The sequence below is a fragment of the Poecilia reticulata genome, chromosome 8 (assembly GCF_904066995.2).
Source record: "Poecilia reticulata chromosome 8, P_reticulata-male-v2, whole genome shotgun sequence".
NCBI classification, from domain to species: domain Eukaryota; kingdom Metazoa; phylum Chordata; class Actinopteri; order Cyprinodontiformes; family Poeciliidae; genus Poecilia; species Poecilia reticulata.
In genome coordinates this window covers 16,515,145-16,541,241 of record NC_088837.1, presented here as the reverse complement: position 1 = coordinate 16,541,241, position 26,097 = coordinate 16,515,145, and the positions used below count along the sequence as shown (strand labels likewise).

The window sequence follows — 26,097 nt, the reverse complement described above, 5'->3', positions numbered from 1 at the left end:
CATGATGGTGCATGATAGACCTGCTCAAAAAACCAACAAAGGTGCAGAGCTGGGAAAGACCTAATGGGACATTCTGAGCTCAGGTTAAAAGTTGCAAATTCCAACAAAAGGAAGATTGGTGGGGTGGTCACCTCATGCTTGTGTTTTATCTTCAAACACGTAGCATCATATTACCCAGATCAATCAGTTCACGGGCAAGGTGGGCGTTACGACAAGCCTTTGGTCTGTCATCTAAGAGAAGTGTGATGTATTAATCAAGGAGGCCTGAGCTGGAGAACTTGAAAACCATTCATTCAATAAATCATTCATGCAACCTTTTTTACATTTTGTTATGAAACCAGCACACACTTCGAACCGGAAGTTGTGCACAACCATGAAGTGTAAGGAAAATAATATGTTTGGCACATGTCTGTCTATATTCATCCAAATAGCTGCCCTCCCTCAAGATGTAGAAGCACCGAGTAAAATACACTGAAGTTTGACGTTGTAATGTGACAAAATGTGCAAAAGTTCAAGAGGTATGAATACTACTGAAAGACCCATTTTAAGTCAGTTCTTAAAATATTCTTGTTTCTCACAGACTCACTTTGTAAAACAAAGTTCACCAGAGGCATTAAAAGCAAGAACCTTTCAGTGCAGTCTGAGAGCTGAAACCAGACTTGCAGAGTCTTTTTATCTGGAGCCAAAATATGTCCCAGCAAGCCCAGCGCCAGTCCTAATTTAAACAATTGTGACATCTGAGGGACAGAGGTATTACACGTCTAAACTAAGGGCTGTTTTAACGTGCATCGAGTGGCACAAAATGATGGTTATCACAAACACCTTTCAGACACACTAAATGCAGGTCTGCTTGCAAACGGCGCTAAAGTTTAAAGACTGAAACTGGGTATTAAACACTGGGATGGTGTAGAAGTAAACAAACAGACAATTAACCAAAGGACAGAGAAAAGCCCTGCTTTGGACCAAAGAGGAGACTTTGTTGGTTTTCGTGTTGATTCATGGATTCTATTTTTACAGTAAAGTGATGATGCGATTTGACAGAACGGTGCTGACATCAGCTATTGAGGCGTTATCTTTCACAGGACAGAACTCGGATGTTCTAAGATATAACTATGCTGTGATAGATAATGACTGTGTCTGGGCAGGAGTTACCTTTAAAGCGATATGAGGATAAAACCACAAAGATTGTCAACGATGTTACCCAAATGTTTCACAAAGTTTCTTATCAACGTTTTCTAATTAAATCAGGCTGCAGGGCATTTATGATAATGTATGAGACTACAAACCCCCACAAAACTAATCACAATTTAAAGTATTAAAACTGTAAAGATTATTGCAGTGTACGCATGATTAAAAATTGAAAACACTGTAATGATTTGGTTTTGGTTGTATGCTCAAACTGACAACTAAAGCTCTCCTTCTGATGACTGAAGTGACAGTTATAACTTTTCAATATCATGCAAAGAAACTTGATTATGTTTTACCACCTAACTGTGATTAAAAGGCCTCATATTTCACTGCAGTGACATGTTTCTGCCTCTGGCTGTCTCTTTGATGCAACAAGACGATTATAATACAAAGTTCCTGGCGTGCTACTGCTCCCTCTTTTGAAAGCCAATTTGGTGACTGTTTGTTGGGGTGCGGCAGGCTGAATCTTTTAAGATGGAAGCTGATGCATGTATAAACTTGCAAACGCACTGAATAAATGCAAGGGTTTGGCTCGGAGACGACTGAATTCAGAGCAAATGCCATCTACGTCTGGGTATCTATACATGGAGATTTGTAGAAGTTTTAAACTTTAACATTTATAACTTTGTCTGATTTCTCTCTTACCCAGATCTGTCATCTTTGATGTTGAGTTCCCTCAGACATTTCCAGGAGGTTTCCTTTATTTGTGCTGAGTTAAAACCTTGAGACTCACAGTTCAATAAACAATATTTTTTTCCAATTTAGACTGAGATGCAGGGCATTTGTTGATTTGGTATTTGTTTTACTGTTTTATGTTGAACAGGAAGCAGATAGGCTTTATGATAGTAAATAGGTGAAGAGGTTTGGATTTCCCATCATTGGACCAAATGCAGTCTCTGTTTGAACCATTATTATGAAACAATTATTTCTGCCCAAAAGTAAAAAAAAAAAAAGCAACAAATCTTGGCTTTAACAAACGGAGGACTTAAAAAATAATTTACCACTCAGTTCATACCACAGTGATGACAAATAGCTCTAGTAAAGTTATCAGTCAGACTATCGTTTCAAGTAAGGACATGCATTTTTTTTTTTATGTTTTAGTCTTTGTGCGTCCTCTGCCAGGAGTAAATCTCTGCCAACATACACAAACTGTTTTATTAATTTAATGACTTTAGAAACTTTTGATAGCTCAAATGGGTCTCTGAGTTATTTGGAGGTACACGCACACAAACACACACTCCTGTTTTGTAGCTTTTTAGTGATCTATAAACATTAAGAAAGACGGCATCCATTAGCTCTACGTTCTTATATTGTTGCAGGTGTAAGTCCAAAAAAAAAAAAAAAATCCTTGTATCGAAATGTCTTCCTGCAGATTGCTCACACATGCACACCCACACACACCGGACATTTGACATGAGACCAACATTTGGAAACTACGGCCTTGAGGCAGCTTTGGCATTTCATAGATGTGAAAGGCAGATTGACCTCAGATGCTTACGGATTTATGATGCAAGCTGAGCAACCTGAGGGACCAGCCAGCTCTGTGATGGGGTGGCAGCAGTCACTTGCAATGGAAAGATTTACACTCAAGATGTTGCCTGCATGCTTTCGATAGCTCGTAAACTATCAAGAAAAGGAAAAAGGAAAGACAGTGTTTTCTTGCACAGAGTTTTAAGGTTGTATCTTGTTTCGTTTGTTACAGTCTGATCCTTGAGCAACAAGAAACGGTTCTGCCAAAAGGACAGTTAAAAAGTCCACAAACTTATTATCAGAACTTTACTAATGACATCTGTGGGTCTTTTTTACTTTTTTTGCCATATACCAGCAATGGTTGTGTTATACAGCTTAGATGCTGGATTTTAAATGATAAAACTTGATGTAAAATTCATAAAGTAGTGATTTATTCAAAAATCCAGTGAATCCACCGTTGCTTTCACTGGCGTCAAAGAGTTTCCCCTGGCTTTGCTGAGTCTGCTGCAGTGTATCCCTATGAAAACTAATGTTTTTCTGGACATAAATTCCAGCAAAGATGAACTGGTCTTTTATGGATTTGTTTTACAAACACTGAGCCCAATAATCAGCCTCTTTTCCTGTGCAGGAATGCGGGAGGCATCACCCTCCGTGGAAGAGCTTAAGTGATGGACTGACCTTATTTTTCTCAACCCTGAGCTGAACTCCATTAAGAGCTGCCTGAAGTCTGTAATTTTACAGACAGCCTCTTATCGTGTTTGTCTTGCTTCCTCCTCAGGGGGTTGACGACTTGCCCACAAACCAGCTTTACTTCATTTCAGCAGCGCGGGCCCTCTGCAGAAAGCACAATCAACAGATAGCACAAGTACGTGACTGAAACGGAATTAAATGTAGATTCTTCTTTGTATTTTTGCTATCTGTGCTATTCAAGGATCTGTTTCATGTCCCGGGAGTAATTTCTGATTTATTTAAGTGGATAACTTAGAAATGTCTTGAAGTTCGTGATTGCAAGCACACTGAGTTTTGAGATAATTGCTTTTGCAACTCCTAGCTTGCAAAGACTGTTGAATAAGGCTACACTGGTGCAATTATTCAGATTCGTTTGACATTTATATGCCTAACTATTGCACTACATTCACTCTGACATACTGAATAGCTTGACTAGATATTTACAGACTGTGTAAAAAAAAATGTTTTCTCTAACTTTTGGAAATTAAATCAAATTGAGCTTTTCATGTTTCTGTCTTTCATTAACATTCTGGCTTCGGCTAACTCACCTAAAATTGGAAATATTTAAACTGATTCAATGTCAGATAGTGAAAAAATATGTCTTTTTATAGAGTGTGTGTAAATATAGTGTTTTAACTGTATTCTCCTGTGGTTGTGCATATTTAGTATTTTTGGCTTCATGCCTTTTTTTTGTTTTGACACATCCCCGTTATAAAGTCACAACTGGATAATGATCACATTCCCTCGGACTTCCCCTGATTGACCTTGTCAGAGTCTTCCTTTGGTGACGCAGGACCCCTGAGGCTCTGGGAACATGCAGTCCCCTCACTATAGCCCAGATGAGAGGGACCCTGTTCCAGTCTGACAGCTGCCAAGGCCCCCCATTAACGACTATGAGCAGCATGGAGTTGGACAGTGACTGCCGCTCAGCACCTTGGGATTGTGTACTGGGCGCCACGCATGAAGAAACTTTAGATACAGCAGCGTTTGACCAAATTTCCTCAAGGTCTTCTAATCTGGACAGATGGGAAAAGAGGAATGAGAGACGAAGCATGAGAAGAATGTTGAAACAAAAGCACCAGGAAGGAGAAACGGTGGGAATGTGCCGAAAGATGCATCTTTTTAAGGTCCTCCACCCAGGCATGCTGCAGTGGGAAATTTTTCTTGGCCACAGTCCTGTTTTCAGTCCTGAGCTCAGAAGACTGCTGATCTGCTGCGTTTTTCTGCTGTGAAATAAATACCGGCTTAGGATAAAGATCAAATGATTATTTCTGAATCACACTACCACACATTAGGCTTTGTTGTATTTCTGCAACCCAGTAATGAAAGATAACAAAAAAATTATTGCATGTTTTTTTTGTGGCTGTCAGCAGGTTAAACTCTCTTCCTGGCTCTGATTGGTTGGTCCTGACTGAGTGGTTTATTTCTGCAGACGATAGTAGGACCACAGGGAGACGACAGAGGAGCTCGATCTGCTTCACGACACAGTGACAGTTTTAGCAAACATGTAAAAGCCTTTTCTTTTTCTTTCTTTATAAAAGTTACCTGCTGCAGCTTGAACACATCCTTTACATTAATCACAGTCTTGACATCGTGCTGTGGTGATGCTGTTCCGAAATTCACAAATGCTGTACAGACATAAATATCAAGACTTGTTACTGTAATCAGAGTAAATCAATCAAATCAATCAATCAAATTTTATTTGTATAGCACATTTCAGCAGCAAGGCATTTCAAAGTGCTTTACATAATTTAAAACAGAAACACAGAGTCATGTAACATTGAATAAACAGTAAGAAAGAGAAAGAAATTAAAAGAAAAATAATAATAATAAAAAAATAGGGCATCAAACAAGAATTTACACCACATTTCATGTGTAGAACAAAAACAATGTTAATCTGTTAAAGCCATATATCCTCGTCTTTCTACTTCACAAATGTTGTTGGTTCTACTGCAAAGCAGTAAAACTCTGCTGGGCGACATCAGAAAAAATGGAAAATTTAATGAGGTATGGATACTTTTGCAAAGCACTGTTGAGACAGAACAGAAATAAAAATAAAAAATAGACAGCGAGTAAATAATTCCCTTCAAGGTATTTCAGTTAAACTCATAAAACTGTTGAGAGAGGCCATTGTTGTTTTTTTCACTTTTTATAGGCAGAAGTGTCCAATTTAACCTAAAATAGACATGAAAATGGGGCGATAAAGTTGCAGCATAACAGACACTCCAACCTTGAGAGTGAACCTGTGAACCATCTGGATGCTGCAAAAATAAGATTCAAACAAACACATCAAGAGCGCACAAGCTACTCATGAAGCTACTTTGGAGAGCAACCAGGGGGAAGAAAAAAAACCCCACAGAAAAATATGTTGTTTTGCAAATGTTTGCCAGCAGGCAAAATATGAGTTTTATGCAACACATGTTTTCATTTGTATAGAAAAACACAATGAAGCCAAACAACACTGTGCCAGATCAGGATGCGAATCATCATTCCCAAACGGATGCTTCTTCCAGTAACCTGTGAAACAGCTGAGAGAATAAACATTGTACAAGACTTAGCAAAGCCAGAAAATAAGCCACTTTGAGCTTTCTAACCTGCCAAATGGCTTTGTCGATATCCAGAGGGATAAGACTTTTTCCAAAGGATCAAGTAAGGAAATCCACTCAGGCTACATTCATTCCTTGAGAGACGATAAGATGGTCTGCAGCAGGGCTCTGGAGCATTTATAGGCATCTTAAATGGCTTTAGCTGGAGCTCAAGACCTTGATGGAGGGCTAATGTAGACAGAACAGCGTTGATCTGCCTCTCTGCTCACCTAATAACCCTGTCATTAGGTTCAAGGCTTTGCGTGTGTAAGGCTCAGTCCCTGCTGTTGTTTGCATTTGTTTAGTCTTTCTGTGACAGAGCACAGGATGAGATCACCCATCCTCTTTTACCCCTTTAACTGGTTCTGATCTACATCTGGATTCCTCTGCTGCAGTGCAGCGTGAGGACTGTTTATGCTTGTTTGCATATTTGACTATATGTTCCAGTCAGAAGTTACAGCATATCTTAACTGCTCACGCAGCAGCTCACAGGAACACAGATGGCTTTCATTTCCACCTGCCTTCCTCTCTATTCACGCAACTGCTGGGATGCTGAGAATTTAATGTAGAATGCATAATGACGAGAAAAGGTGAGAAGAAAGATCAGGTATGAGTAAACATCCTTGTGCAAGCAGTTCACACCAACATTCCTGGATATTTTGAGGCAACACGCATCAAAATGCTATTCAAGTTGTGCATTGGCCAACACGAAAGGGTGAGGTTATCTGTTTGTGTCACATAGTACAGCAGACAACACACGCTAGCGTCTATGACGACAGGATCAGTGCGTCCAGCTCCAGGGCCTTTATTTGACTGTCTGGCTTTTATGTATGAGCTAAGTGCTGTTTATGTCATCTGTTTAGGCTCCTGAGGTGCTGCATGTTGAAAGAGTTCAGTGTGTGTAATTTCAGTGTGTGTAATCTCAGTCAAAGTCAAGCACTTCCTCCAGTGTTGGCTTCTCCTCAGCCCTTGTGTGATGATGCGGAGACCTGACGCTCACGATTGGTGAAACAAATAAGTGAAGGCACACCTTTCAGAAACTCTTAACAGGGTGTGCCTTCTCACATGATGCTTGTGCTTATGACCATCTCGGAGTTTTTCTGCCTCGGGGTCAATTGTGCTTTCACTTGAAAACAAAAGCCTGGTGTTTGAAGCAATGCACCCAAAATAGTTTAATTGGTTTATAGACACTGTGAAATGTTTAGGTAGTAGTCTGAGTAAGTAACCTAATTATTTCCTAATTATCATTTATATTTTTGTACATTGTAAAAATAACAAAAAACATAATTTATTAAACTTAAATGCTTTTATAAGGGAAAATTACCCTGGAACGCTGCCACAGTTTGAACAGTAACCAAAAAAGTAAATGTATTCTCATGAACATTTCTGTGCTGGGTCAAAAAAACAGAAGAAGAAGTGTGTTATATTCAATAATTTTCAATCGTATTTTTACAAATAAAATTCCGTGACAATACCATTTTTGGGTATTGTTTGGGTACATTGTTATTAATGACATTTCCATTCACTGAAACAAATTTAGATTAGAGTCTTTTTTGCTGCATTTTCTAGTCGTTTTCTTTTATTTTGAGGTTCATTTGAAATAAAGGGTTAAGAACCAAGATTGTGCTGACTGCAAAAATCTCAGTGGGTAAAGTAATTCTTTGGACTTGATCATATAATTATACAACTTCAGCAATTAAACTGTTTCTGTTTATGTGCAGGGTAGAAAGGTTCCTTTAAAAAGTTCTCTGGGTCTTTTAAATCCGTAGATGCAGGCTTTTCTCTTAGGTTATCTGTGTTCATGCACTGCCTAAAAGCAACTATTAGGCTAACAAAAGACACACACACACACACACACACACACACGCACACACGCACACACACACACACACACACACACACACACACACACGCGCACACACACACACACACACACACACACACGCACACACACACACATACACACACACACACAGTAGTATGTCATATGCAACGTCTGACATAGATGTGATAAGAGACTTAGAAGGAGGGGGCAGGGTGGTTTCTGGTGGAACTGTGAGTGACATGGCAGCTCTGGGGTAATCCTGCTAATCCTCTGCCAGCTCAGGGGTGCAGAGGGACCGAAGGCCTTTGACCCTGCTCCAAAAGGAGGTGTTAACATAGATGCACCCGCCAAACATTTCTGGTGTCATCTGAAGGAAATTCAAAAAGAACATCTTCAACTTTACCGTAAACTGCATAGGTTGCACGTCCACAGCCTCTACGGGTAAATGATACACCCTTGTAGATACCTGGCAATCATCTGATAACGTTTGTTTTTGTTGAACTGCGTGTCCACATTTAGCAAAATTACGAGAGCATTCTCCGATAACGTCGCGCCCAGTTCCCTCTGACCCACTCAGTCAGTCATCGTACTGTGCTGTGTGACGTTACCAAACAGCTGATGCGTGGCACCTTTTTACTGTGTCACGTTGCTCACAGCAGGTATCAGATCATTAACTTCCAATTAACCTCAGGTCTTTGTGGAAACATAATCTAATTAGCAATAACCAGTGATAAGCATTGAGATAATATTCACTGTTGGAAGTGTTTCAAGTAGTCTATAATTTACTTGTTTACTACATATTTTTCATAAGTAACAACTGTATACAAGGTGAAAATTAACTTTAACTCTCTCCATGAAGAGATATAAATCCTGACATTTTATGATGGTTTAAAACTATTAGCTTTAAAGAATACTTTATCATCAATATTGTGCTATAAGCAATACTTTATACAAGGTACAAGGTACAATACTGTACCTTGTATACCCCATCTAACACTAAAAAGTTGAAGAGGATTTAGCAGAAGCAACAGTCTAACATATAACCTACCCTGTTTAAGTTTACAATTTCTATTTAAAAAGTGAAGAAGATAATAATAATAATAAATAGAAATCCTAATATTACTTAGATTAACTTTGTAATGCTGCATGCGTCGTGACATTGTATGTTGAAGTCCTGTACTCACTATTCAGCTGCTGCCAGTTGTCTTTGCATCAAGCAGATATAATTAGGCAAAGACAGAAAGGCAGAAGTAAAAATTAACATTCATCTTTCAAAAATAAAATAAGTTTTATCATTGAACCTTTTGCACACAAATTCGAACTCTAAAAGCTGAGTAAATTTATTTAGCATGATACGCTAGCATTATTATTATGGTATTATCATGGTGTCATTTTTTTATATTTGTATTAAAGTTTTTTTTAATTATTTAATTAATTACTTTAATTATAACATGAAAGTCACAGTTTAACAATTCACTGAAACAGATAACTGTTGGAAGGCAATGTTTTTCTAAGAATGAGTTTGAATTAATTGTTAAATCGCATGTCGGGGTGCTTTTACTTTGATAGGTCGCACAGGAAACGATTTCACGTCTCATTCTCTTACATTTGACGCAGCTGATAATTAGTGCCTCTCTGGTTGAGCGCTCATACGTTGAGAACAAGTGATGAGAGATAAACTCCTTTGCGCTCAGGGTGCCGCTCAACTGGTGATATCCTGAATGTTTGTTTTCGCATATTTAGAAGGGAAAAAAGTAAGAAAAAAACCCCGTGTATCTTCTCGGGGCAAGTTTAAAGAAAAAGGCGCATCTACCACACGTTTTCCCCCATTTTCCTTTCCATTTTGAGCATAAATTGTGATTTGGAAAAAATATCGCGCAGGATTTCAACCGCGTCAAAAGGAGTCGGGCTTGCGACATCAAGATGCCTTAAAGCTGGAGTTTAACTTTTCCACGGAGTTCCTATGGAATATAGCCCATTTTTACACAGCTTACATGTTGTGCCATCATCCCACGTGAGGAATAAACTATTTGTTTTCTGCATCATGTTGTCCCTCTGGGTCTACATGATATATTGCTGCGTTGGCTACTGCTCTACGGTCCCAAACCTGACGTACAGCTCGGCGAGGAGACACGAGAACGACGCTGCGACTGACAATCGAGACTCATCTCTGGGAGCGTCCAGGGACCTACTGAATAACGAGAATGAGTTGGACAGCAGGGGAGACGAGTGGGACGAAGTGAGAAGCGAGGCTAAGGCGGTGGACGATAGCGCCATGTCAGGTTTTCTTAATGAGACGGAGAGCAAAAAGTTGCCCCAAGCTATTATCATCGGGGTGAAGAAAGGAGGGACCCGCGCGCTGCTGGAGTTTCTGCGGCTGCATCCAGACATCAGGGCGGTGGGAGCAGAGCCGCACTTCTTCGACCGCAACTACGACAAGGGACTAGAGTGGTACAGGTACATATTAGTAGTCATTTTTATTATTAGCGTTAGACTTATTACGGCACTAGGTTTAAACAAAGTCCAGGCCCAAATTTTCAGTGACTGTATTGAACACCCGGGAAAGAGATGTTTGCTTGTAGAACATTATTCAAGAAGACAGAAGCAGAAGTGAAGAGAATTAGAATTAACAGGCCACAAAAGAAAGCGACGTGCAACCATCACGTGATCAGAAAGACAGGTTAATTAAACCAAGACGTAAATTAAACTGAAAAGACAATCTTCCAATTTCACGAATAAGCTCTAGAAAACAGGTGTTTTTTGGACTTCCATGTTTAGAGACAGTTGATTCCAGTGGTGAGGAACATAGAAATTAAAGTCTGTCTCTCCTCGCTTCTAGTTCTCTGTTATTCTGACTCAAACAGGGGAGTCAGTGCAGTGATTTAAGGACTAGTGTGAAATGCTACCTTGCATTGGTCAGGAACCTGACAGCTGCATTTTGGATGTCCTGCAGCTGCTTGCTTGAATACCAAGGTATTTGCATTTTCTCAAATCTTTAGGCTCTTTGAGTCTAATTTAAGACTTCTAACCATCCAGTTATGCAAGCAAAAAAAAAAAAAAGAAAAGAAAAGAAAAAATAGCTTCTGTTTTTCTACATTTAGGAAGGAACTCATCAAAAGCAAGAAGAAATTGACTTAGTGACTGTAATGGTCTGTGATCATGTGATGATATAGAAATATAAAGCTGAGTCATCAACATTCATATGGTAAAAAATGATGCAATACAAAATTTTAGTAACCTTAGTTTTAGATAGCGAATTAAAGTGGACCAATGGAGTCTTGAGGAATCCCACGTGTGGTATTTGTTCCGTCAGATTTATAATTACCAAATAACACAGTGGTAGGTTTCTTTTTTTCCCCCCTTTTCTCTTACCGTCCGTCTTGAATTTTAGCCTCTAACTCTCACTGAGAGAATAATCAGAGAAGTTGTACATGTCATTCTTGAGTGTATCTAATTCAAGAAGTCACAGGGTATTTCATGAAGCTTCAGTCATTTCTTTCGAACAACTTTCTGGAATCTGGAGTTGCTTGCATGTTCCGCACTGTGTAATGCAACATTTTTATTCCCTGTCATGGCAACGGGTGTCCTTGTGCTGCATTTCAGTGTGCAGACCCTTTGCTAGCTACAAAGAGCTCAGTGAAAATAATTATATTTTCTGAAAATTGTTGATGAAACATTTATACAAAACGTACCCAGAAATTGCCTGATCTCACACCAGAGCAGCCACATTGTTATTAAGAAATAATCAAAGACACAGTTGTCTCAGGTGACTGAGCCGAGGGATCAAAAGGCAGTGTCAAAGGATCTAGACACCGTTTCAAAGCTGGCTCCATGCAGCCACAATGGGGGAAGTGAAGCATTGTTCAAGGGACTTCGCGCTTAAGCTCCTTTAAGAATTTCCGGTTTTGGACATTTGCGGCGTGTGAAAAGTGACTCCTTTGCTTCACCTGTGCTGCTGGCTGGGCATCTAAAAGAGATTGGTAACATCCATAGTATAAACACCTATATTCTAACAGTTGTTTTCATATTCATGGCATTTCTAGCTAAATGACAAATTCAAACAGTTGTCACCGTTTTGGAATCAATGACTTTTAGCATCTACTTTTCATCTGGAAATAATAACTACAGCTACACTATTGTTGTCCGTCATACCACTCAAACAGCATGAAGTACTCGTAGATGCCAAATAGGACAAGCGATTTTAGATTTTTGTCTATGCTGCAAAGGATCCTCTTCCTCATCTGTTGTAGCTCTTATCGCCAGCAAGCTGGCTTAATAGAAAGGCAAATTTGGGGGTTTGGTCTGTCTTATTGTGTAGAGTTTTTTTTTTATTTCATAATGAAATTAACTTTATTTTTTAGGCTGTAGTTAATCTAAAACAACATTTAATGAAATCATGCTGTACTGACTAACAAACAATCACACGTTAAAGTTGTGGTATTTTTACATAAGGTTATGAAATCACTAAAATCATACCAACGCATTCTAAATGAAGTCCCCCTTTTCTCACAAATTAATGATCTAATAAGAACTATAGAAAAGACACCTTGCTGTCTTTAAGGTGGAGTCCCTCATCCTGAAGTCCTATGTCCCCTTTTATCAGTAATATGGGAACCCCACAAAGATGTCTAGTGATTTGTCCCCCGACGTGTTTCACTTTGTTGCCTCCCAGACTAATGATAAGGAATCTCTTGGGGAGAGGAGCTGTCTGTTGGGTGGGCTTGTCGGCTCCTACGGTGGGATTGAGTTGCGTCTGCTGTTGGCAGCCCTCTATGTCCATCCTCCTTGGAGAGCCCCAAACGGAGGATGGGCCCTCACACAGCAGGACGGCGTGCACATTCTAAAATGTTTTCACCCTTTGGAAGAAAAACAGAAGCAGATAGGTGATTGTGCACGCTTACTAACACAGGAGCGGAGGACTCAACTCCCAAAAGCCGTGGGAACGGCTCCCTCTGGCGCCCCCTCCTTTTCTCATCAATGGGATAACTTCCTCCTATGTATCTTTTTTTGGACAGATTAACTACTCATTTAGTGAACCAAGTCTTAGATCAGGCTCCTCTGGGCTTTATACAGTAGATGTGGCTTAATTGCTGTAATCATGTTTTTCCTCTCGAGACTCCAAAAAAAGAACAAAGAGAAGCTTTCTCGCAAATTCACTAAGGGTGTCAAAAGAAGATGGCCTAATCCTCCTCCAAGCCCCAGGGGAGCTTAGTGCAGGCCAGTGGCAGATAGAGGGCAGTAAATTTAAACAGAGCCTTTTCTTACTGCTGCGCTATGGTGCTCAAGGAAGAGGGGATGCTGGAGGACCCCTGAGGACTGCATTAACCCTGACAATAAAGGAGCAGACAATTAGTGTGAAACATGTTTTCTCTGCCTTCACTTTGTATGCAAATGTGTTCAGAAGGGTGAAAGTGTCCTTTGACGAAGCCCAGTAGGAGTTCATCAGAAAGAAGCAGTCATTGGAACTTGCCCCTCCGAAAAAGAAAAAAAAAAAATTTCAAAAGCCTTTTAAGTCTCAAAGTTGACTTTCAGAAAACAGTGTTTGAAGAGCTGGACTTCCCCAAAGCAGGTTAGTTGTAGTCCAGGAGGATTTTTATTTATTTTTGCTTACTTGACCATTTTAGCTGAAAGGACTAAGATGAACTGTTTCAAAGTAATGCATCAGCATCACACTGACATGAAAAGAATGGGGAACAGCATGATAATGAGATGTTTTAAAGTAGGAATTCAGACAATCGGGTTTCAGATCCACTAGTTTTTACTGTACAAACAAATTTTAGATGTATTTTAGGAGCATTCTTTAAATGTGTGATCTACGTCATCAGTAGAGATGCAGCAGTTAGATGTTACTCATTGAAACTGTCAGGTTTTCCCTTGATTGACTAAAATAAATATTTTTCCCCTATTCACGAAATGCATAGCAACTAAAAACAAAATCATTCAGAAAAAAAATTATCTTTTTCGTCTGATAATCCTCATAAGGACGGAAATTGGTTAAAAGCAGACCTTTAAGAAAACAGGAAATCTGTAAGAGCCTTATTGGTGCGTCTTCGATTGTCATTTCTGCTAAAGTAACACTTCTCCCTCTGATTTCAAAGACTTTAGTGGAAATGTGTGGCTTCAACCCCTTTGGGCTCTGTCTTGAAGCAATTTGTCAAACTGCTGCACTTATTGCTGCACTCTGGGAAAAAGAAAACTGAAACAAAGCAAGCTTTCTCCATTATGTCCAGTTGAGTTCTTCACTTCTCCATGTCAGGCCTTTGTGGAGTCTTCAGAGAAAATGGGTCTCTAGTTTCTGTCTGTCTCCCTCGCTGCACAGAAAGTCGGAGCATCTTGAGAAAGCGGCAGCTCGCTTAAGCCATCCCTGTTGTGCTTGTTTGAAGCCTTGCTTTGCCCTGAGCTGATCCTTTCACAGACCTGTACGTATCCTTGGGGAATTACTTAATGGTTCCAAACCACTCCGTAAGTCGAAAATGCACATGCAAAAACTGCAATTCGTCTCTGTAACAGTTCCAACAGGATACATTTTGGAAAAACTATGACGTACAATACAGATCTTAAAATTTTAGCTGAAGGTTTTTTTGTTCTCGTCTTTCAGTCAATCGTAATGCATTTTCAGACTCCTGCAGAGCCAAGCAGCGCTATCTGAAATGATTCAATGTGATACTTCAAGCAGCATTTTAGTGCTTTTGTGTTTTCAGTCATTGCAAGCTCAGTAACAAAGACTTGCAGACTGTTGTTTTTCTCAACAATACGTCAGCTTGACATTTTTGCCAGACCAGAAGAAATGTGTAGTCCAGTGGTGGTTTTTGATATGGATTTAGGACAGTTGCCTTCTGCATCAGAAAAAAGGCCACACAAGCACTAGACAAAAAAAAAAAAAAACATCTACATGTAGTATATATTTTTGTGGATATATGAAAGAAATGTTTTGTGAAAGTCTGTGTGCATAAAATAATTTACTCACTGATAGTCAACAGTCAATCAGTCAGTCAGTTATACATATGCACACAGATGTATAATTGGTAATTATTTCACAGTGATTTTTATGGCTGGATTCCTTACTCCTACTTACTGCAACATTTACTTTAAATTTATTTCATTAATTGTAGGCTTTAGAAAATAGAGGCTACATAATGAACCATTTGTGATAAATTCTATTTTTTTTTATAAAATAGCAATATTTGATAAAAGATCAAAGTCTTTTTTTAATTCATATATAATTGATGGTGGAATCAGTAAATAGACGTATATTCTGCAATACAGCAATTTCTTCGTTATCTTGGGTCTCAATATTAATATTCACATCAAGAAAGAAATGCTTCATATTTCAAGATTTTTGTGTTTATTGTTATGTCTTCTAACTGGCCATAGAAAACAAGCACATTCTTCATTGGAACGAGAAAATACAAAACGCAAATTTAGAGATGTGGCACTTTGAATTTAAGCCATTAAACTCAGCACAGTCATTACATTTCAGTGAGAATGTGACTTCATATAATCCACTTCAAAAGTAGTGCATTAACATGCCACATTCCTCAGTCTGAATGCTGCACAATTGACCTAAAGGCAGAAATAAAGTAAAAGCAGGATGGGAAAACGTTCTAGGCTTCTCTTTATACTCTACCTCTGTACCAAGTTAGCAGAGGTGGAGGTGTTGGTTTACATTACAAAACGTGCGTTAGTTTTGCACACATTTGAAGCTTTACGCTTTATGATGACTTAACATGTAATTGTCTCAATTTTCTTTGAGAATAACAACAACAACAACAACAACATTTAAAAGTAAATAAGTTCCAGGATTCTAATTTGTTTTTCCAGGATGACCTATGTGCTTGTTGTTCTCCTTCTTGTGCTTTTTATGTCTTTGTTTCCATGTGGCCTTTAGCGACTGACAGCAATAGCAGAGGCTGGGGAAAAAAACCAAAAAAAACCTTCTCTATCTTTGCTGTTCTGGAACACTTCAATGCCAGTAAGAAGGTCATTTCAGTAAGGTGTGATGAAGATGCCTTTCAGTACCTGATAAGACTGGCTGCAGTGTCCAGAGGATGGTACTCCTCAAGACGTAATCCCTTTCTGTCTGAGCATTTTCTCACAGTAAAATAGTATGATTATTCCAAGTGGCTGCATACCACCACTTCTCATCTTGCCTTTGAGAAGAGAGATGATTCCAACAGTAGCCTGATCCTTCACAGAGCAGCAGGGTAGGATAAGAACGTGCAATAGCAGGAGGCAATAGGGGAGCGTTTTATGGTGTGGCCCTTTGTCTCTAAAAAGATGTAACGCAGATGTCAATTAGAGTAAGTTCAGATGAATCCAGCACAAAAAGGAGAACGCTGCTAGTTTTGATCTTATTTCAGTTTTGATCCTATTCAGGTAATTAGTGCTTCATTGAGCTGACAAAAGCATAAAGCTGCATGCACTGACGTCGTAAATTCCTACCTTTGAACCTGCTTCCTGATAAACGCGAATGTAAACAACACTCGTTTTATCTCTCCAGCAGCTTTTTATAAATGAACACACCTGAATGTCTGGGAGCCAAAATAAAGACAACACACTACACTTGAGGGTTATGTCTAAAGGAAGGAAGGAAAAAGTAAAGGCATTGTCTGGGATGACAGCTCAGCTTCAGTGTTAGTGGGAAACCTGTTTCTAAAAATCTTTTCTTTACTCATGCTGTTTCTCATTTCTCTCCTGTTTTTGTCAGTCCTTTTGTCTACCTTTTCCAAGAGCCCTCACTACCCTCCTGTTGCCTTCATCTTAATTTGCAACAAGTCTAGAAGAATTTTCATTGGTAGAAAACATCCAAAGCTTACAGTAATTCCTCTTCCCCTGTCTTGAAAGTGCAAAAAATGGGGTGGATTTATTTGGGAAAGCTGATTTATTTTTTTGTATAATGATCAACTCTTGTCCGTTTTCTACATTGCCAATCTCAAAACATCGTTATCCCAGCTTGCCCAGTCAGAGATGTTGCCGTGTTTTGCAGCAAAATTAGTACTGCTTGTACTTTTCACACGCTTTGTTCGTGCCATTGACTGTAAGGTTTTAGCGTCCCGTTGGCTTCAGAAAAGGCCTGTAGCGACATGTGTTTCCAAGAGAGGCAGCAGATAATTGCAGATGGTTCTGATAGAGTTGTGTGTGTCACTTGTACCTGTTACGTTGATTAGGCTTGTGGTTTTCAACACAAGCAGTGGTTACCAAGGCTGCGCAGCAGGGAACATTGCTAGCTATTGTCTGCATATAATGGAAATCTGTCCACACACAATTTCAGCCTTATGTACAGCATCAGAATGAAATGCCTGACCATATTTATGAAGTAATTGGTGAAGCTTTTAGTCCAAGGAACACTGTGCCATCTGTTCAGCATCGTGTTGGTAGTCTCATGCTCCATTACTACAAGACATTGATCCAAATCACACATGAAAACAGTTTTGTAACAGTTTAAAGTGGACTAACATACTTAACCATGCTTGATGACAAAAAGCATATTGTTTCTTCTGAACCTACTTATGGACATGCAGAAGGTGTGTGTATGCATTTGAGCCACAGCCTGTATATGTAACTTTGACTTTGTGCACAAAAGAGAAAATTCACAATGAATATAAAATTGCACACTCAAAATTTGAGTTAAAATAATTGAAATTGATTAATTGTTTACTAAACAAACTCTCAAAATAAGACAGTTTTAAAGCATCTTTAAAACGTTTTGGTTGATATGTCATTCATGACGGCACGTCCACATCATCACAAAATCACTTCTCACCATGCTATGTCAGTTTTAATGCTTGCATTCAACTTATAATGAAAGTTTATATTCTCTCAAGTTTACCATGTGCATATGAAGCAATGGGTGGATTTCATGTCATCATCTCTTTGAGTTTAGGGGGAAATAATAAAAAATGCAATACCAAGATAATCAATCAGTTTTTCTCTCTTACCCACAAAATCACATAGACGGTTTTCTGTCTTTTTCCTCCACATACACATAAATTGTTTAGATAAAAGCTGCTGCGGTTGGTTTGGAGAGGAGTTTTGCAACTCAGGGCGTGCATACCAACAGATGTTTGGAAATTATGGTAATCAAGTTAATGACATGGCTCCTCAGTTTTCCTGTCGCTTGATTTAGATCAAGCACCAACAATCACAATCTTGGAATACTGGTAAGCACTGTAATATATGAGAATTTATATTTTTTGCCTGCTGTGAAGCCTATATGAGATATGTTGGGAGCCAATACTTGTGAACTCAAAACATTCCATTAAATATTCTGCACACAGCATTTAGCATAAGACATCCATCAAATCAGCGTGAGCCACCATTCTCTAATGAAGGCCTGCGGGAAGTAAGTTTTGTGGTTGGGGGAATGAAAAAGCTAAATGATCATCTCTTATCATTTCAGCACAATGCACCTGTACCTGTAGCGTGTTTTATTCTTTGTACAACCTGTGCAGCTAATTTCTTTCTGCTTGCCCTTGTGAATTACTCACAAACCATTGACTCTCATCATAGTGGCCACCCATTCTTCTCTCTTTCTCTCTAGAGACCAACCAGCCACCCAGTTTGCCAGGAAGGCAGTCCAACAGTCTTTAATACTCTTCCTTGTGAGATTTAGTTCTAATCCCCTTTGGGTCACTTTAGCCATTATCCAGTCAGGGCTGCAGTTAACAGGCTTTAGCTATGACTAACATGAGCTGTCTTTGAGCATAGATTAAGCAGTTTTAGGTATAGACTCAATTATTTTCTGCATTCTCTTCAAAGGAAGGCAAAAGTTTATCATTAGAGACGTACAAATCATGCTGCTTCTTCTTAGTTGGGCTAATATTAGTTTTAATAAATGTAGGGAGTCTTTCATAGTCAACTTTTAAGACAGAATTTAGCTCTTAAGATAGAATAAATAAAAAGAGATAAGTGGAGGTCGAACTCATCTTCAACTTCAAATTGTGTTTGTAGGGAATCACTTATGACTGACAGGACTTCTTCTCTTCTTGGCACTTTCTGTCTCTTTATGTACATTCAAAGACTCGGTTAATGCAGCTAATGACGTCAGCAATTGTCATCTTGATGATGATTGACTTGATGATGATAGCTCCGGTATGGCAGCATTTTTAAAGCCTGACAAAGCGACTGTGTCAATGCTAATCTCGTCTTCCTCTAGTTTTGTACTGTGTTTGAATTAGTTGACGGTGTTGAGGAAGACCCACGTAGTGCTTTGTTGAAAGGAATAGGTCTTTGACATTCTTTGTTTCATTTTTCAGGGAACTGATGCCCAAGTCGTCAGAGGACCAGTTGACCATGGAGAAGACCCCCAGCTACTTTGTTACAAGGGAAGTCCCGTCTCGGATCTACTCCATGTCTAAAGACACCAAACTGATCGTTGTTGTACGAAATCCTGTCACCCGAGCCATTTCGGACTACACCCAAACTCGCTCCAAAAAGCCGGACATCCCCTCCTTTGAGACCCTCACTTTTAAGAACATATCAGCAGGTCTGATTGACACCACATGGAGCGCTGTTCAGATCGGCATGTATGCCAGACACCTTGAACGATGGCTCCAATTCTTCCCCATGGAGCAGCTGCTGTTTGTAAGTGGAGAGCGTCTCATTACCGACCCTGCGGGTGAGATGGCTCGTGTTCAGGACTTCCTTGGACTTCGGAGGGTGGTCACGGAGAAGTATTTCCACTTTAACCCAACAAAAGGATTCCCTTGCCTTAAAAGACCGGAGGTGAATGCCAAGCCACACTGCCTGGGAAAAACCAAAGGCAGGACCCATCCGAATATTGACCCGCAGGTTGTGCGGACTTTAAGGGATTTCTATAAACCGTTCAATAGGAAGTTTTACAAGATGACCGGTCACGACTTTGGTTGGGATTAAGCAAGATATGGCAGACTAATGCTGGTTCTTTGTCTGTGTTTTTTTTTAATAATCATTCAGGACATATTGTGATACAGTGTATGTACAGTATTTAGTTGTGTGTAAAAAGTTCAGAAGTCTATTTTATAATAATTTATTGTTAAGATATTAAGTCACAGAGCTGCCTGATCAGGTTATTCGTGTTTTCAAGTCCCATGAGGTGTTTTTATTTATTTATTTTTTCCCAGAAGCACAGGTATTTTAAGGTATTTTTAACCTAAAAGTCTTTTGCCTTTTGTTTCACCCTAATCAGGTTAGGATTCAGCTCCCCAATAAACTGGTAATATACCCTTAACATTAGCCTGACCCTCAGAGGACTGTGCACCCACTTAGGTGGGTCGATTTAGACCTCAGCTGATTCTGTCAACTCGCCAGGTGGATCAATACAGTAATAGGTCCTCATCACGTCAATTAGGCCTGAGTGATGGCATTACCTTGATCTTGAGTGTGTCAATATAACATGTCTATCAGTAGCACAATGCTTTTGGTTGAGCCGTAAGCCAAAGTCAAGTTGATATAAAATTATGTGACAGCAGTTTTTTTTTTTTTATTTATTATTTTTATTATATTTATCCAAAAGGGAGTCCAGGCACAACACCAAGGGGGATATTATTATCAGTTTTTCATGAAATTGCTCCTCAGTTTTCATAATGCCTAAACACAAGATTATTTTATGAGAAAAGCCATACCGCTCAGTTACATGTATTGATCCGTACTGAAACTGCCGGGATTGATTGCTCTGTGCAGCTTTTTTTTACTGCAGTGTGTTAATTATGCACTGTTCCCATAAAAAAACAACAACAAAAAAAACACAAAACGAGCATCTCTTTCTCAACCTTCGGTGACACCTGACAGGATTTAATATATGCCCTGCTACTTCTGAGGTTTTTCTGTTAACTTTGGTTTTATGGCTGAGTTTTATTCAGCCTCAGTTGACATGCCTTTGCGAGCTTTTTTTGGCATCAGCCAGTATTCACGATTCACGATCTGCAGCCATGTGGGAAAGGTACTATTTTTGCTGTATGAACTGATTTGCAACACAAACACTGAAATCAAATGGTTTCAAATGAGATCTTGATGCAAATCTGCAGTCATGTGGGTTTTATGAAGTAGAAAATAAATCTGTTTTTCCAGCATACTTTGTCATGTTTTTATGTGTGATGTTGTTTCAAAACGGGGCCTTTGTTAAATTTGCTGTGTTGCTAATGGGCTATCCTCTTAATACCTGTTTACATTGCTGGACCCCTGCAGGGAAAAGCAGACTGCTGTGTCTAATTTACCATCTTGCACATTATTTTGCTAATTAGCAAAGGGTTTTTAACTACTTTTTAGCTGTTTCAGCCTCCCACTGCTGCCACTGAAAGGATGTTGTTGCCATGACCCCAGCAAACAATAAAAGTGTCAGGTTTCCCATCTGGAGAGCAAGGAGATATCACAAAACACTTTATGCCTCTTGATGACACTTAACTTTGCACAATAACATTGTGTTAGCCATGTCCTTTAACACTAATGACCTCTAAGGAGCTGCTGACAAACATAGTATTTGCTTTGATCTCACAAATATTTTTTCTTGTAATGTACTCCAACATTTTTCATGGAGTCTTGTGTTTTCTGAGGCTTGCTTTAAGCAAGTGCTTCCCATCATGAAGAGCTGATGCGATGAGAAGATATGAATCAGCTTTCTCTGTTAACAATCTTTATTTAACTCCCATTCAAAACACCTTCATTTACCTGAGACTGCCAAAGGTGATGAAACCAGCCTCCCTGGTGTCAGGCAGGCTGTCTGATCACCCAGGAAGCATCTCCCTTTGCAATTAAAGGGATGGAGGAGGTGTGCTGTAATTGCTAGGCTCCCAGCTGGGAAATCAATGTTAGCATACATCCCTTCAGGCTGTTGTAAGGGAGGTGCCTCATGTTTTAAGGCTGGGAAGACAAGGGAAATACGCATCTAGCAGCCTGGAGAATTAAGTCGCTTTAAACATCTACTTGGCAGCTACGGTCGGAGATGAAATCTGAGCTTCTGAGTAAAAGTAAAGGGATATAAAGTGTCTCACACTCAACAGAGTGCTTGGTTCAAAGAACAGCGGTGCAGAATTTTGGGGCAACGGAATAAACTATTCTTGTTAGGATTTTAGTAGAAGTTTTCTTTTTGTGTTATGTGCAGTGCCTTATATATGCTTATATAATTATGGCGTGGAAGCAAAGTGATACGTGGTTTTCAACATTTTGTACAAATGAAGGGTGGCATATGTATCCAGCCTATCCAAAACATTTGGTCCCTTCTGACCAGAGCATCTTGTACATGTTTGTTATGAACTCTAAATAGATCATGGCAAACGGAGGACTTCTGATAGTTCTTTGTGGAGTGTGCACAGATGTTAACAGGTCTTCCCAACTGAATCTCACAAGCTTCTTCAGTCTGATTACTGTCAGTTTAAGTGAGGCTTTATGTCTTTGCAGGCTTGTTACTGATCAATCATTGGTTGATGATGGACCAATGCATAGTTGAGATATTCAAAGTTTGGGATCTTGTTTATATCTTAGCCTTGAACTTTTCCAAAGCTTTATCCCTAATGGATCCCTTTATCCATCATTAGGTCCTGTTTCTATGACTTAATGATGCTGAAGTCAGTCATCCATTTATAGTTCTGTTTATTCAGTTGAACAGTTAACTCCACTGCAATTAGCAAAAAATAAATAAAAATCTCTCACTATCTAGAATAAATTGTTTCTGGTTAAAATTAAAGTTAGTGTTGCAGAAGGTACAACACTGTTTTCTAAATGTCGGTTTTTTTTTGTTGAGTTAAGATTCAATGTTCAAAGTTTAATTAAGCTCTAAAAGATTAATGCTGTACAATTTTACAAAGTGCAAGAACAACACACAGCCATCACTCTAAAATCATTGGACTAATCTAATCAAAAAGACAAAAACAATTCGTTTGTCACTTTGGTTTGTTTCAGAAATGTTAAATGCATTTGCCTCCTACCCGGTCCATTAATCTTTTATTAACCATCGTGAAAACCTTAATCCTAATCCAGTGAGAAGGACAAGCATTAATCCGAGACAGCAGACGTGGAGCTGGCAGTATGTGCTGACAAAGCTTTCAAATCTAATCCTTCTTCTGAAAGAACCTGTGGTTTTGTGTGGGATCGACTTATGTAACTTCAAATACAAAAGAGATCAAATACCTGCCGTCAAGACAGATGTTTCTCTAAACGACAGATTCATTCAAAGCACACAAGCTCTGAGCGCCCAGGGCCAGCAAGGTCAAATCTAATTACCGTATTAACCGCTGTCAGATTCTGATATGTTGTTATTGTACCTTGGCTAGGGCAGGGCAGGATCTACCTCATGGATGCTCTGCTGAATCTGAATACACTTTTTGAAAACACATGGCGTGACTAAATGTTTGTGAGCACAATCACCTTAAAATAACACGGCATATTTTTCATTTTACTTTGCTGGAGGAGGGCTAAACATTTAGCCCTCCTAAATGTTTAGCTGCTAAAATATTTTGCTGCATGCTAAACATTTTAGCATGCAGCTAACATCATACGCAACTTGAAACTGAGCAATTGTTTAAACTATGATGAAACACACATTCTTAAAAAGCTCTTCTGATCTTTGCAGTCTTGTTTCACTTTCTAACTGCTTTGATTCTAATAAGCTCTTTAAATGCGGGCATATTTTCCTGTTTTGTTTGTCAAAGCGTCCATATGTTGGTTTTAAAATCAGCTAACGATGTTCTTTTGTGGTTTGTGGGGGAGTATTTGGTTGTTCTGGTGCAAGGAGTAAAAGGGTCATTTGACCCTTATGCTAATTATACTGCTAGTACTCTTTAAAACGTTTGGCTTTTAATCGTTTTACATTTTTATAAATTACTTCAAACAGATGAGACAAATATATATATTTATGTATTTTTTTATTGTATTTTTTTATTTTTTTTTTCTCACCGATAACTTTGATTTCATGCTTTCATGGTGATGTAAGAAGCAATGTTTTGGAGAGGACAAACACACTGATGTGGCGGAGACTGGAAATTGCATCACTGCCATTGAAATCCGCTTGTTGTAACCAGAGAATTCCTGGAGGAGAGCTATGGAAGAAGGAGTGCCATTGAACCAATGCGAGCAGTTTTGTCATTAATGCTCTTGTTGTGGTCTCCCAGTACTACTTATTGCTGTCGCCAGCCTGACTGGTACCACTTTGGACTCATCATTTGACCAGTCTTCTTCAAATCCCAATGGCATGACATTGGAATGACTTTGTTTATGAACGGAGTTTCCAACTTCTCCTTTAATGGCTTCAAACCATTGTAAACATTCCCTTTTCTTCTCCTGAATAACAATCAATCGATTGAGACATGGAAAAAAAAAAATCAACATCAGGGTTTCACACACGACATGTCACGTCATGACATGTGATCTCAACCAGCTCTAACATGTCAGTGATTTTCCTGTCTTATCCTGCTTTCTCTGTAATGAGGTGAACGTAACCCTCCACCCTTTATGCACCAATGTCACAGCCAAAATCCCAGATCCAGACCATGACAGGTTGGGAGGGGGCAGATATGCAGGACCCTTAGCAGGATTTACTGTCTGTTGCATGTCCTGCTGTCTGTCTGAAACCAGCTCATGATATGGGGGATCCTTCTGCTGATGGTGTAAAACTATTTGTAAAGCCTGAGCTGTTCCTAAGACATTACTGTGTATAGATTGGCAAACTATTTAAACAAACTTTGCTCACAGCACCACCTTTTGCATGGAGGTGCTGCAACTAATAAAAAATTGGTTTAAATTTTTCTTTAAAATCAATTTTGATTAATACGTTTTTGCTTTTTTTGGTTGAACATAAAGGTTTTAGATCATAAAACAAGTTCAACGGGTGAAAAATACAATCAAAATCAGTTGAGAAGTTCCTTTGAGGCTAAATGTTTGATGGGGACCTCACCTGAAAGAAAGAGGACTGAACCACAGTGTGAACATGGCAGTCGAATTTTAGGCTGGGATTCATTTTTACGCCTACATTTTTCACACTGCTAGGAGTGCAAGATTTAAAGATCATCATTTTAATCTGTTTTCATTAACTGAGAGGAAATTAAGTGACATTCATTTCCTGTTGTCATCAAGAAAGTCCAGGACAGGATGAGTGGTGCCATTATGTTTTAAAGGGAAGTAGATTTGACAGTCATCTACATATAAATTAAATGGGATGCCATGCTACAGAGGAAAACCAAGAAGAGACCTGTGGCACAGTCAAGTACCATCATACTTCCACTGCCCTGCTTGACTGTAAGTAGGATGTTTTATTTAAGAATCTTTGTGTTTGTTTTACACTACATGTAGTTGATGCTTGCCTCCTCAGACCATAGAAAATATTCCCAAAAGTCTGGAAGATCACCAGATGTTTTGGAAAATATGAGTTCATCCTTATGAATTGTTTTTGGCTCCCAAGGGCTTTTGCTGGGCTTTTGCTTGCTCTTTCTCTTTAGTATTATTGAATAATTATCACTGTGATTCACTGGAGCCAGTACTGCTTCAGGTTATGTTCTGTTTTATTACTTGATTTAGTTGAGATTCTTTTTTATTTTCATTTTAGTTCACCTGAATCATCAGTCCAAGTCAGCAATGGGTCTTTAAAGTAACCTTGGTTGGCACTCCCCTCTAGAGGAGGTTTATCACTGTTTCATGTTTTCTCCATTTGTGGATAATGGCTCTGATTGTGACTTTCTGGAGTCCCAAAGTCGTAGAAAGAACTCTGCAACCCTTTCCACACTGATATATGTCAATAAATTTGTGTGTTATCTGTTCTTGAATGAACAAAATGTGTTATGTTTTGAAGTTCCAGACGTTGATTTACCATTGGACTCTGTGAAGCATCGACTCTGTGTTGCCATGGTATCAAGGCAGTACTGTCACTCATTGTTACAAAATTTATTCTGAAATGAGCATCTTTCTCACCTTGAAATACTCCATAAACAGCATAACACAATAAACAATTATGTTGAGAACATAAAACAGCAAACAAGCACAAATGTTACATTTTCCAATTTCTTTCTGAATGATACAAAAACAACCAATCTTATGTATTTTGGTGCCAAGCCATTGAGTAATTTATAAATTAAAAAAACATAACTTAAAGTCTATTCTCTGAAATATGGGGAGCCAGTGTAAGAACTTTAAACTAGGGGAATGTGATCATTTTTTTCTTGTTTTAATGAGAATGCAAGTATCTACATTTTGGATTAGCTGCAGTGTTTTGATTGACAGACGCACAAAGACGCTGCTGCAGTAATCAATATTGATGTGACTATGGAAACAAGCCCTTTATACGTGGAAGCAGTTCTTTATTAAGCCTTTTAGGGAATTTGTCTACAACAATTTTAC

The 26,097-nt window shown here is 39.0% G+C and overlaps 1 protein-coding gene across 1 annotated transcript; it reads left to right on the top strand.

Annotated features, from left to right (window-relative positions):
- The first annotated feature begins 9,380 nt into the window (after positions 1–9,380).
- Positions 9,381–20,844, top strand: hs3st3b1a (heparan sulfate (glucosamine) 3-O-sulfotransferase 3B1a). The gene is made up of 2 exons (XM_008416141.3): positions 9,381–10,254; positions 19,053–20,844. Exons 1-2 carry the CDS (start codon positions 9,761–9,763, stop codon positions 19,669–19,671), a joined length of 1,113 nt encoding a protein of 370 aa, XP_008414363.1. The 5' UTR covers positions 9,381–9,760; the 3' UTR covers positions 19,672–20,844.
- Positions 20,845–26,097: the final 5,253 nt, after the last annotated feature.